At 43.8% G+C, this 13,837-nt stretch overlaps 1 protein-coding gene across 2 annotated transcripts in view; it reads left to right on the top strand.

Moving 5' to 3' along the window:
- Positions 1 to 13,837, top strand: part of pde3a (phosphodiesterase 3A, cGMP-inhibited) — an 88,427-nt gene that overhangs the window by 59,345 nt on the left and 15,245 nt on the right. For both annotated transcript variants that reach the window (XM_042300197.1, XM_042300196.1), the window contains 4 exons: positions 4,405 to 4,662; positions 8,449 to 8,606; positions 9,819 to 9,946; positions 10,240 to 10,474. In XM_042300197.1, coding sequence (XP_042156131.1) covers positions 4,405 to 4,662; positions 8,449 to 8,606; positions 9,819 to 9,946; positions 10,240 to 10,474 — 779 coding nt within the window. The remainder of the gene's footprint in view (positions 1 to 4,404; positions 4,663 to 8,448; positions 8,607 to 9,818; positions 9,947 to 10,239; positions 10,475 to 13,837) is intronic.

The following is a 13,837-nucleotide window of genomic DNA, read 5'->3' as shown; positions in this document are numbered from 1 at the left end:
TCCCAAACCATAGCCCTAACCTTAACCAATCGGAATGAATGCCCAAACCCCTCAAATGAATTGTTGTCTTTGTTCCCCCCTAATCAGGGACTGATTTTGACCTGGGACACCGGGTGGGTTCAATTGATTATCAGGTAGAACCGAAAACCAGCAGACTCTGAACTTCATTAGGGTAAGAATTTGAATACACCCGGTCTAAACTGTTACCATTTGAGTTGTTTCTGTTTTAACCCTATAACCACGCGGAATTAATGCTTGTAAAACAGACGTTCATCCATAATACGTTGAATTTCGAGGGGAAACTATGAGATCTTGTTGCAGCGAGAGCTGACAGGCATTGACAGGCAACTGGCGTCCAGGCGTCCATTATGGCCCAACTCTGCTATGACAAGAGGTGCCCATTATGGGTCTACTCTGACACGGCAGGGATGACCTTTTGACAGGAAGCATGTGCTGTTTTGGTTAACAGGTCAAAACACTGATCCGCCCTGGCGACTGCTGTTGGGTGGTCTCAGGAAACTCAACATGGTTTTATTGTAAAGTTTTGTCTAACGTCTGGACTTCAAGGAATGAGGTCCATCTCCATCTCCGAAAACAAGATAAAACACCATCTGTCCCTCTTGTCTTATTTGTGGTAAATAGAACAGGGTTTCACAACTCTCGGTCCTAGCAGGGGATGTTGCTGCCTGGTCCCTCAGATTTCACAAGTGACAAATACAAGGGGGTCTTGACACCAGCTCTTCCACTCTTCCACTGAACACTCACCAGACCTAGCCAGGTAGCTGTGGAGTTGTTATGTTATTGTGTTATTGTTATGGTGACTCCCTCTACTGTCCCTGTGTGATTGAGTTAGTCACTGCCACCCAGGCTGCTCTCATCCTCTCCCATCCCTCCCTAGGTTATTTATACAATTATCACCTCTGTAGGAGTAGAGCGATCACACACACGTGAACAGTCACACACACACATGCACACACAGCAACAGAGACATGGTCACAAAGCCGGAGATGTTCCAGACAGCAATGGTCAGTACTCTAACGGTGCACTATTATGACGCGTTAGATTAGTTTAGTCTCCAGTGACTCCTGGGGATGGCAGCTAGTGGTCCTGTACGTAGCTCAGTTCATAAGAGCATGGCACTAGCAACACCAGAGTTGTTGGTTCAATTCCCACTGGGGTCATATACCAAAATGTGTGGACTGTTGTCACTTTGGGTCAAACTGTCAGCCACGTAAATGGCATATATTGCATTACAGTACTGTATTGGCCAATTTGATTCAAGCATACTAGACTTTGGATACATGTTTACTGTATAGGAGATAGTTTTTCTTTCTTGTTTTGGACTTTTTTCTTGCTTATTGGTATTGTGTTGATATTGTATTACTGCACTGTAGGTGTTAGAAACACAAGCATTTCCGCTGCACCTACTGTAATCTGCTCATCTGTGTATGGGACCGATAAACTGTGATTTGATATATACAGCACATCTCTGATCTTGTCTCTCAGATAAAAAATGAAAAAACTTGCTGTGAAGTAAAATCATAGTAGTCATCATCATAGTAGTACATTCAAGTATATATCATACTTGTTTCTACTTTACATACTGATAGGTTTGGATTGATGAACTTTAAATCCTTATAAATCATTAGTTGTAATAGAGAAATGCCATAGCCGAGGGGCTACACCAGAGGTTCATGGTTATCTGTAGGAGGAAGGTATATGGTGGGGGCAATTAAGCTTGGAATGTACTGAGTGCAGGGGAAGTGACCACATGTGGCAGGCATTGATAAAGGGAGAGAGCCAAGGATTAGTGATGAAGGGGGGTCGAGATCAGGTCAGGTCACGTTAAGGGAGAAATAAACGTCTATGGCCCATATTACTTAGTTTCCTGCTTAAGCAATAAAGATACAACGTTTGTTCAGATGTGTCGGAGGAGACTCAGCACAGAGGAGGGGTTAAATATCAGTGCTTATGTGAACAATGTGTTTTGTCTAATGTAGCTGTATTGATCCTGTGGGAAGAATTCAACTGGGTTAATAAGCTTTCATAGTGTCCGTGGAGTTTTTTACTCTGAGAAATAGAACCGAACACTACCATTTTCATTATGTAGGTCTCAAAATATGTAGTGAATTATAACAGTTTACATGTAAAATTCTATACATTTACCAGACGTTGAAGTGATCATCAATTAAGAGTAGTCGGATTAAGGGCGTTTCACACATCGTTTTGAGCTATAGTTCGCATCAGAGTTTGACTATCTATTACATTGTATTTTTGTCATTTGGTCCGGTTGGTTTCACATTGCCAAAATTGTCAAATGAACAGAAATTCCTAAACAACCATTTGTCTATGCACGTCATTTGTTAATTGGACAAAAATGCTCGAGCTAAATCCATTTAGGATTATCATAAAGCATCACTTGTGCGTCCCAATCTTCCTATTACTTTCGCTTTGGTCTTCCAACAACATGCATTAGAGGAAACAGCGCAAACCACTCTAACTGCGACATGAGTAGTCTATATTCAGTACCCTATTTCCCCGGTATAGACCCGGGCTCCTTTAACCTGCATCGGATGCGCTCATAACTGCCCTGATATTAACAGAACGTTTCAGAGAGCTCAAGTTATGATCATGTGTGTATTTCATGCTCGCAGTCAAACAACCAATGACAATGCGCAACTTGGGTTATTTTCCTGTCTTTGGTCCAGACTGCGTTCTCACCTGCAGCGAACCGCACCACCTTAGGAATTGAATTGGAGCGAACCACAGAGCGTTTAGTGCGCTCCCGAGTGTGGATAGTTTTCACAACAGTCCAAACTTACCGAACTAAGAGGTTAAAAAAAAAAGTTAGGAAAAAAACAATTTGGTGTGAACGCCTCTTAAGTAATAGTAAAATGTATTTTAACAAAAGAGAATAGAATCATAAAAGTAATGTGAGCATTGTATGAACATGTATTGCAATGTGAAACATGTATTTCTAGATGAAACACTACATTTAAAAGTTGACTGTATGATTTGTTGTGTTGTACTTTTAGAAAAAAATGCCTTTTTGATGATCTGTTTTCAGTTTTGTACGAAGAGTTGTAAAAATGTACCACAGACTTTTACCAAAGCAATTCAAAAAACGATGTGTGTTTGCGTGTGTGTGTGCGTGCTCGTGTGTATGTGACCATCTAGCGGAAGCTTAACCTTTATTGCCTCAGCACACACAGCTGTGTGGATTCGTATGGAGTTAGGAGTTGTCTTGGATAAGATTAGTTGCTTCCATGCTTAGAGAGTAAACAATGTCAGCTGCTCTTCCATCATCTTAATAAGATATCTATGGTATCTAAGTATTATTTTGACTAGTGATAGCAGTAGTGTGGTAGCCTGGCGTTTGGTCTGAATGTTTTATGCATTTTCTTTATATGTCTCTCTGTGTGTTGAGCAAGTTTTGTCTTGAGCCATAGCTGTCTTTGTTAGTTCCAGCTTTACACTGGCAAGAGCCCACCTCAATGGGCTCCAAAATGGATAACATGTGTTGCAAACGCAAAGACATCCCATTGAAGAGCAGTGTCCTGCTGTGAAACTGTCTCCCCGACATGGCTTCCTGTCTGCTTTAATGTCAGATTTCAGAGTGCATGCATCTGGCTGCCAAAACATAGAAGCCCCTGTCACAAACAGCGTGTTTAGTATGTGTGTGTGACCCACAGAAGCTAGTCTGTTGCCACAGCAACCACTGGTCTGTCTATTCTTTCACGGCCTTGCCAATACACAGTTGTTAATGGGCGCTGGAGTGACACAGAAGCGCACACACACACTGTCCTGGGATATGTATGGGATGAATGTAGATTCCAAGGAATGGAAGGATGAAATGCTAAGCTTCAGACTCATCCTTCCTCTTTACTCTCTGGTTGTGTTTTCTCTGACACTCTTACAGATATGAAATGAGTTAAAGGAGGATATAATGTCCCCTCCTTCCCCCATTACTCCCTTTAATATCCCCCCCCCCTCTCTCTTAACCTCATTGTTGGCGCTCTTTGTCTCTCCTCCTCTGCAATCCCCCCGTCCCCGCACACACACAGGTACGTATCCGGGCAGAGGCAGAAACGGTGTGTGTCAGCGTGCCGTGACGTCTGCCTAGCAAAGTAATAGCGTCACCTTTGCACCGCGTCAGCTTTCCTGCGCTAACTGACCATCTTTCTCTCCCCTTACACTCCTTTGCTTATTGTCCCTTCTCCTTCCCTTCCCTTCCCTTCCCTTCCCTTCCCTTCCCTTCCCTTCCCTTCCCTTCCCTTCCCTTCCCTTCCCTTCCCTTCCTTCCCTTCTCTCTCTCTCTCTCTCTCTCTCTCTCTCTCTCTCTCTCTCTCCCTCTCCCTTTTCTCTCTCTCCACCCCCTGTCTCCTTCCTTTTCTTTTCCTTAAGTCGTCGGGCACCAGTGTGTTGGTGGACATAGCGGTGATGGGGGAAGCCCATGGATTGATCTCAGACCTGCTGGCGGACCCCTCTCTGCCCCCCAACACCTGCAGTTCCCTGCGGGCTGTCAGTAACCTGCTCAGTACCCAGATCAGTTTGCAGCCGCTGCACCGGCCTCGAATCAGCCCTCTGCAGGCACTCAGCGACACACACACCTGCTCCGACTCTGAAGACTGGCCAGAGAGAGAGAAACTGGCCATCCCAAAGGTAAAGGCTACTGTACTTTTATAGACACATGTAAGTATGTATAGTATGTGTGCATAAACACACACATACACCCACACAGGTTTTGAGCGCACATGAAAAATCTGAAATGTTTTATTCTGCCGATTTAATGAACTAACTTTTCAATGAGAACGCTTTGAGCTTTGAATGTTAATTTTTTCTGTTAATTAGCACTTCTCTCTCTCTCTCTCTCTCTCTCTCTCTCTCTCTCACACACACACACACACACACACACACACACACACACACACACACACACACACACACACACCTCCTCTCAACCTCGTCCACACATCCCCATTTCACCTCCCCATGCTGGAAAGACCCTATAATGTAATGAACAGTGACGCACATTCCCACAGAAGGCCTTTAATGTTTAACAAGGCCAATACTTCAAAATGCATGCAGGTACTTAGTGCGGAGCTGAGACTAAATAAAGCGTGTGTGATGCTATGCAGGATACCCCGAGAAGCTTTAAGCAGCCTCATTGAACTCTTTATTGATTCTACTGATGTAGTTACTGTCGGGTTATGTAGGCTGTAACTATAGGGCCCGGTTTTTCCTGTGTCGGGTGACGTTTTCAAGTCAGGGAAAAACGTTGGGTTCGTGGTATGGCTCATGGACACCAAAGCATTGCACTAGTGATTGTGGCTAGTCAACTATGAACATAGCCATAATGCCGAGTGTATGCTGTGTATTCGGTCAAATGCTATATATTTAAAAAAAACTTTAATTGAATTACATCTCTGGGGTTAATATATCATAACAGGAAGTTCTTTGCAGACATATAGCTCCTGTATCGGTCCTCAAACCCTTGCCCTACTCCCTATAACTACTACGAACACGTGTGCTTAGCTTTACATCGGCAGTCTAGACCCCACTACCAATCTGTCTCTTCCTCTGTGCTATCTCACCATCTACTGTATCTGATACTGTAGCGCTCTACTCTCCTAGCTAGGCTGTTAACCACATTTCTGGTCTCTACTCACTCCAGACTCTCAGCCTGTGAATTAAAGGTGATATTCTGGCATTTCTGAGTGCACCACTGAGAGTCTCTGGTTCCTGAGCTGCTGCTGTTTTATCTGGGGTTCTCCACACCTGTGTCAACACAGAGTCTATCTGAATAAAACAGTGTCCGTCCAACATAAGGAACGAGTTCAGCCCCCCTCTTACTCTCTCTGATGGTTAAAGGTAATCAAAACACAATTTAGAGGAGGTCGTAGTGAGGAGGTGAGGCCCTTACATCTGCTACCCAGTCCTCACTGCCCCTTTACTTCCTTCCTCCTTCCCTCGGATCAGAATACTGTCTGGTTGTGCAGTTCTGTCTCCGTTTCTTGTATAAGAGCCGTTTCAACGTCGTGAAGCTCGGTCTGCTAGACAAAACACTTTCTGAAATTCCAGAGAAGAGATGTGCTACTCCGGAGTATTGGAGTTTTCCCCCCTGAAGACTGTGTGTGTGTGTGTATGTGTGTGTGTGTGTGTGTGTGTGTGTGTCTGTGTGTGTGTGTCGGTGGTAACTCAGTCTGAGGGCCTGAGGGCCTAGGACAGAGAGAGACTAGCTAATTGCAGTCCAGAGGAAAAGCTGTTTTGCTTGCACTGTGTACCTCTGACGATAATGGGTTTAGATTAGTGAAGTTATTTATGCTTGAATGCTCCCCAAAACCTTTTTCTTTGGACAAATGCAGCCAAACCAATGTTTTGTATTAGACTGTGGTGAAAAACAAACACATCGTCGCTTCAAGTTCAGCATCCCAGGCGTATATAACAATTGTATAGTAATGGAAAATGTAGCTTGTTCTTAAACCAAGGCACTCTCACCAGAAAATGTATTCATTGTATTAAATATACTGAACAAAAATATAAACGCAACATGTAAAGTGTTGGTCCCATGTTTTATGAGTTAAAATAAAAAATCCCCAAAATGTTCCATATGCACAAAAAGCTTATTTCTCCCAAATTTAGTGCCCAAATGTGTTTACATCCCTGTTAGTAAGCATTTCTCCTTTGCCAAGATAATCCATCCACCTGACAGGTGTGGCATGTCAAGAAGCTGATTAAACAGCATGGTCATTACACAGGTGCACCTTGTGCTGGGGACAATAAAAGGTGCAGTTTTGTCATACCACACAACGCCACTGATGTCTCAAATTTTGAGGAAGCATGTAATTGGCATGCTGACTGCAGGAATGTCCACCAGAGCTGCTGCCAGAGTATGTAATGTTAATTTCTCTACCATAAGCCACCTCCAACGTAATTTTAGAGAACTTGGCAGTACGTCTAACCGGCCTCACAACCACAGACCACGTGTAACCATGCCAGCCCAAGCCCTCCACATCCGGATTCACCTGTGGGATCATCTGAGACCAGCCACCCGGACAGCTGATGAAACTCAGGATTAGTTCTGTCTGTAATAATGCCCTTTTTTGTGGAGAAAAAGTAATTCTGATTGGCTGGGCCTGACTCCCTAGTGGGTGGGCCTATGCCCTCCCATGCCCAACCATGGCTGCGCCCCTGCTCAGTCATGTGACATTCATAGATTATCGCCTAACGAATTGATTTCATTTGACTGATTTCCTTCTAAGAACTGTAACTCAGTAAAATTGTTAACTGTTGCATTTCGCTGATATATTTTTGTTCAATATGTTTTTATTCACTAGTACTTCATGCATCGCAAAGTAGTATTGACATGCTATTAGACCCAGATAGATTTCAGAATAGATTGAATGAGGCAATGTTTAGAGCCCATTAGACACAAACCAGGGGTGATATGAGGAAGTTGACCCCTCCCCCTTGGCTGTGACACAGACGGTCTTTGTGAGTAACTGAAAGAGACATGGCTCACCTCGATAGCATCAGACATCTGGACCTCTGTAACCCTTTAAATCCTGCTCCGAGCCTCTGAGTCTGTGAGCCAATCACCCTGAGTCTATCTCACCATCAGGTCATATTGAATGTCATAAGGACGGCAATGACTGTAGTCATATTATAACCAATGGAAATACTAATCCATGGTCCTGAGAGAGAGGCTTTAGAAAGAGTAGGGTGACAAGACTGACCTGGTGTGCACAGGGTGTGTGTGTTTCAGATGGATTCATATGCCAGGAAGCACACACACACCCACACACGTATGCATACACACACACAAGCCCAGGAAAGAGTGAAATATTAATGTTCCTGTCAGCAAGGCTTTTCTCTGGTTCTGTTCTCTTTCTCTTTAGTCAATGAACAATGGTGCTTTTATCCTCTACTTTAAAACATATCTATCCAAATCGTAGATAAAATGGGTTTCATTAAGATGGAGTTAGTACCAGACTATACAGTATGCTTTGTATCATCACAACCTTTTTCATTCAAACTAATCTCTCAAGCATGTGTTATGTTATTTGAACGGATAATAATGAATCTTGCAGTCATTGGAAGATTTGACCTGGTACCGATTTTTTGCCCACATTGTTTTTGCCACATGATTCTGGGGGCCTTCCTCCAGGACTGCCATCTGTCACGTTCCCTTATCAACCGGAAAACCATCATCTGCCCACCTCAAATGTTCCTCTCCTTTCACAATGTTTGTCTGTAGAGGTAGACCTCTGGTCTTCCATCCAGGTTGCTGTTGGTGCACAGTAGAGGATCAAATGTTGACCATTAGATGCATTTTGCTACACCCACAATAACAACTGCTGTGTATGTGCCAAATAACATTTGATTTGATTGGCTGTTCAGAGAGCTGAACCTGACCCATGACTTTTTGTGCGTCTGTGTGTGTTGTAGCGTCTGAGACGGAGCCTGCCTCCAGGCCTGCTGAGAAGGATCTCCTCTACATGGACCACCACCACCTCAGCTACAGGTCTTCCCACCATAGAACCAGGACCTGTACGCAGAGACCGCTCTGCCAGCATCAAACCCCTCCACGACAGTCCACCATGCAGGTAGCCTTACACTATCCCCTACTACCCTTTTCTCCCCATCACTCTCTCTCTCTCTCTCTCTCTCCTCTCACACATTCCCCTCTTCTATCCCTCTCTCCTCTTTCTCTCTCCCCTCTCTCTCTCTCTCTCACTCCTTTACCTCTCTCTCTTTACATCCAGACGTCAGACTTGCTTCCTGCTGCTCGAGTAGCTTCTCGTAGGGGTCACCCTGAGGCCAGTGGTCCTCATAAGGTCCTCCCCAGTTGCAAACCCTCCTCCTTTTATGGCCCGTCGTGAAATATTAGACCTGTAATGCACGTGCAACACTGATATATTTTCTTAGTGGTGAATGATGGATGGGTCATGTGGGAGTTTGAACTGGAGAACGTAGGGTGTTCTATGTGTATGCCTGTCTTTGCAGGAGACTGGTCTGTTTGTGGCTCCAGTCCTGTGGAGTGCTCCTCCAAGGCAGCTGGCCTACATCTGTACAGAGACTGCGTTTTAGCATCCAGCAGTCTGTTGCCCAATCCTAAACTGACCCTAGTCCTCTACTTCACACCATATACTCTCTTACCCCTACCTCCTTCCACTTTGTAGATCCTAAAGATTTGGTGCATGTGTAAGAATATGTGTAAGAAATACGCAGAATAAACCACTTAACCTGAGATGATAACATTGTTTGAGACATACAGATGATAATGCACACCACTTTTGGGATTCATTCCATTTCCACTTTGTGTCAGGCTCAGAACTGGCTGTTCTCCCTGGGGACCAGTCTGTGGTTGTTCTGGCCAAAATAACGTGCCTCTTGGTGCTATTATTTATCATATAAATTGTTCCTCTGTTTGAGATATTGGTTGAAGGTCAGAGATGAACAATTAATCCTGAAGTCAGATCGGTATCTGCAGACTTCAGTCTGGCTCTTTGGCGGCTTCCTGGAGACAAAACATTCTAGAATAAATGTCCCAGGGAGATTTTTATCCTGTATGTCAGAGCAGGCTTAAAATACTGCTGGGGTCACCACCCAGTACACTCATAGAAAAAAGTTATTCGGCTGTCCCCATCGGAGAACCCTTTTTGGTTCCAGGTAGAACCCTTTTTGGTTCCAGATTGGACCCTTTCGGGGCCCCACAGGCTGCTTCCTTTTACAGTGCAGACAGTCTGTGGTTGTGATATCCTGTGTGTTAGAGTATTGTGACTTACTGAGGTTTTGATATCCCGTGTGTTTTCCAGCATGGTGAACAGTGAGTCGTGGAACAGCTCTGTAATGCTCACCATCTCGAAGAGTCGCTCCATGTCTGCCTCCTACTCTGCTTCAGCCACCTCCAACCACCTATACAACAGACGCATGACCAGACCAGGTGTGTGTGAGTGTGAGTGTGTGTAGACACTTTGAGTGACATTTGTGTCCCATCAGAACAGAACAGGTCATTTAGAATGATTCAAATGTTACGGGGCCATGTAGGAGATGCAAGAGACGGTTTAACCCATTCTTTGTCCATTCAGTTTGTGTGTGTGCCGGTGTCGGTGCATATGTGCACTTGTGTGTGGGCAGTATGTGCAATTTCTATTTTGTCTTTGTTTAAATCGTGATCTGATTTGTTACATTTCATTGAACCAGTCTTCCCTCCTAATAACCCTGTTTTCTCTTCAGGTTACCCCTCTTCCAACATATCACCTCTGGCCTCTCCCTGCCACTCCCCTCCAGTCCAGGGGACCCCTGTCTCCAGCCCCACCACCAAGTCCTGCTCTGTGGACCTACCAGAGCCTGTGGACAGCCAGGGAGAGAGGCCTGTGGGCCCCCAGACCCCACACAGAGCCTTAACACACAGCATCAGTGCACCTAGCTCCACCACACCGCACTGGGGGCCACCATCTTTCTGCAGCAGGTAACAAACACAGACTTACAGATATACACAAAACAGATACCGTCCCTGTTGCTGTCAGAAAGAGGTACCACAAACAGAATATACACACAGAGAAAAGCTTGATCATCGCATTCTTGCCCGTTACTTCACTGATAATTGGCAGCGTTGTCTAGAAGACACTGAAGTAGAGACTGAGGAAGTCGTGCATGTAGCTCGGAGACGTTGTTTAACGGCATCATGCTGGTTCACTGTCCTGTTTGCGTGCATGTGTCTTACAATGGGAGATAGATGAGTAATAGATGAGATAGATGAGTAACCAGTCACGTCATGAGCCTGTACAGAGAGAAAGAGAGAGAGAGAGAGACAGAGAGAGAGACAGACAGAGAGACAGACAGAGAGACAGACAGAGAGACAGACAGAGAGAGACAGACAGAGAGAGACAGAGAGAGAGACACAGAGAGAGAGAGAGACAAAGAGAAAGAGAGAGACAGAGAGAGAGAGACAAAGAGAGAGCGAGAGAGACAGAGCGAGAGAGAGACGAAGAGACTTCCTCTGAGGCACATGGACTCATGCCATAGAGAGAGCTAGAGAGAGAGAGAGAGAGAGAGAGAGAGCAGTGAGATAGTCAAAGAGAGAGAGTGAAATAGATAGAGACTTCCTCTGAGGCATATGGACTCACGCCAGTGAGTCACAGAGAAGGTCCCGCTGCAATGTTCTAAGACAAGAGGACATGGATAAGAAGTACAGGTTGTCTTAATAGCGGCGACAAGATGTTCAGTTATTAAGATGAGTGATCTAAGGAAGAGAAGTCCACCACAGAAGAAATACATAAAGACAATAATGAAGGGCTGGATGTGGGAGGGTTATAAGTGTTGAAATGGTGGACATAAAGGAAACTATAAAGTAAGTGATGGAGGCCAGGGCTGTGTTGTTGACATGGGAAGGGAGTACTGGGGTCTTTTCACTCGGAACCAAACGGAAACAAATGGGGAGGGACATACTGTACCTGAACTTGTCCAATAGAAACTATCGTTTCCATTGTGAAACGTTTTGTGACGGTTTGCACTAGTGGATATGATTGTCTGAGAGAACTTGATGACCTCAGTGCGGCTTTTGACATTATTAATGTCTAACAGAAGACAGAGGGTGTTCTTTAATGAAAGCCTCTCCAACATAATCGAGGTAGAATCAGGAATTCCCCAGGGCAGCTGTCTAGGCCCCATACTTTTTCAATCTTTAATAATGTCATGCCACTGGCTTTGATTAACAATCTATATACTGTATGCAGATGACTTAACACTATACACGTCCGCTACTACAAGGAGTGAAATTACTGCAACACTTAACAAAGATCTGCAGTCAGTTTCAGAATGGGTGGCAAGAATTAAATTAGTCTTAAATATTTAAAAAACTAAAAGCTTTGTGTTTGGGTTAAATCATTCACTAAACCCTAAACTTCAACTAAATCTTGTGATGAAGAATTTGAACATTGAGCATATTGAGGTGACTAAACTGTTTGGAAGAACCCTGGATTGTAAAACTGTAATGGTCAAAACATGTTGATGTAACAGTAGCTAAGATGCATGTACAATGTACACAGAGTGCCTAGATTATTAAAAAGTGAGACAGCGCCGATAGAGATGGCAGTTTCGCTTCTAGTCCTGTGCAGTATTTTGTTTTTTTAATGTATTATTTCATACATGATTCTTCCAGAAAACCTTAAGTGTTATTACATACAGCCGGGAAGAACTATTGAATATCAGAGAGATGTCAACTTAACAGCACAACCAGCACTACGACCAGAAATATGACTTTCCCAAAGCGGATCCTTTGTCTGCACCTCCCAGGGCATTTGAACTGATTCCAGAGGCTGACCCAAAACAACTCCGCCAGAGGAGAGAGTGCCGGAGCGGTCTTCTAGTGAGGCTTCGGATGCGCGCACCCCCCCCCCACCGCTTCTGAGTATATTACTCACTAATGTCCAGTCCCTAGTTAACTTCTTATGGTATAGGGGACGCTTGCGTCCCACTTGGGAAAAAAACAGGGAAAATGCAGCGCGGCAAATTCAAATAATGATATAAAATCAAACATTCATTAACCAGTTGCGACGAGCAATCCCGTATCCGGGAGCGTAATCATAGCCTCAAATGCATTAGCATAACGCAACGGACATAAATACCCCTAGAAACTTTTCCTATTCATGAAAATCGCAAATGAAATTAAATAAATATATTCAAACACAAGCTTAGCCTTTTGTTAAAACACTGTCATCTCAGATTTTCAAAATATGCGTTACAGCCGACGCTAGACAAGTATTTGTGTAAGTTTATCATGGCATAATGCTATGCTAGCTCTGCTGGCAGCAGGCAACATTTTCACAAAAATAAGAAAAGCAACCAAATTAAATCATTTACCTTTGAAGAACTTTGGATGCTTTCACTCAGGAGACTCCCAGTTAGATAGCAAATGTTCCTTTTTTCCAAAAATATTATTTTTGTAGGCGAAAAAGCTCCCGTTTCTTCACCATGCTTGGCTGAGAAATCGACCGAAAAATGCTACAACTATAACGCCAAACTTTTTTCAAAATTAGCTACATAATATCGACAGAAACACGGCAAATGTTGTTTAGGATCCATCCTCAAGGTGTTTTTAACAAATATATTCGATAAGATATCTCTCGAGGCAGTTGGTTTCTCATAAGAAGCGATTGGAAAAATGGCTACCTCAGTATTTTATGCAAGGTTTTCTGCGGGAGACACCATGCCATATATGGTCCTTTACAGCCATTCTTCAAGGGAAATGCCTAAAAAGACAATGCCACAATGCTGTAGACACCTTGGGGAAAACGTGGAAAACGTAAGCTCATTCGTAGCTCATTCACAGCCATATAAGGAGTCATTGGCATGAGGCGGTTTAAAGAAATGCGGCACTTCCTGGTTGGATTTTTATCTGGGTTTCGCCTGTAACAACAGTTCTATGGCACTCAGAGACAATATCTTTGCCGTTTTGGAAACGTCAGAGTGTCTTCTTTCCAAAGCTGTCAATTATATGCATAGTCGAGCATCTTTTCGTGACAAAATATCTTGTTTAAAACGGCAACGTTTTTCATCCAAAAATTAAAATAGCGCCCCCTACACTTGTTGTGAATCCAGCCAACATGTCAGATTTTAAAAAGCTTTTCGGCGAAAGCATAAGAAGCTATTATCTGATGACAGCACAACAGTAAACAAAGAGGGAAGCATATTTCAACCCTGCGGGCGCTACACAAAACACAGAGATAAAATATAAAACATGCCTTACCTTACAAGCTTCTTTTGTTGGCCCTCCAATATGTCCCATAAACATCACAATTGGTCCTTTTGTTCAATTAATTCTGTCCATATA

Source organism: Oncorhynchus tshawytscha, linkage group LG17 (genome assembly GCF_018296145.1).
Source record: "Oncorhynchus tshawytscha isolate Ot180627B linkage group LG17, Otsh_v2.0, whole genome shotgun sequence".
NCBI lineage: Eukaryota > Metazoa > Chordata > Actinopteri > Salmoniformes > Salmonidae > Oncorhynchus > Oncorhynchus tshawytscha.
This window is presented reverse-complemented; position numbering and strand designations above follow the sequence as displayed.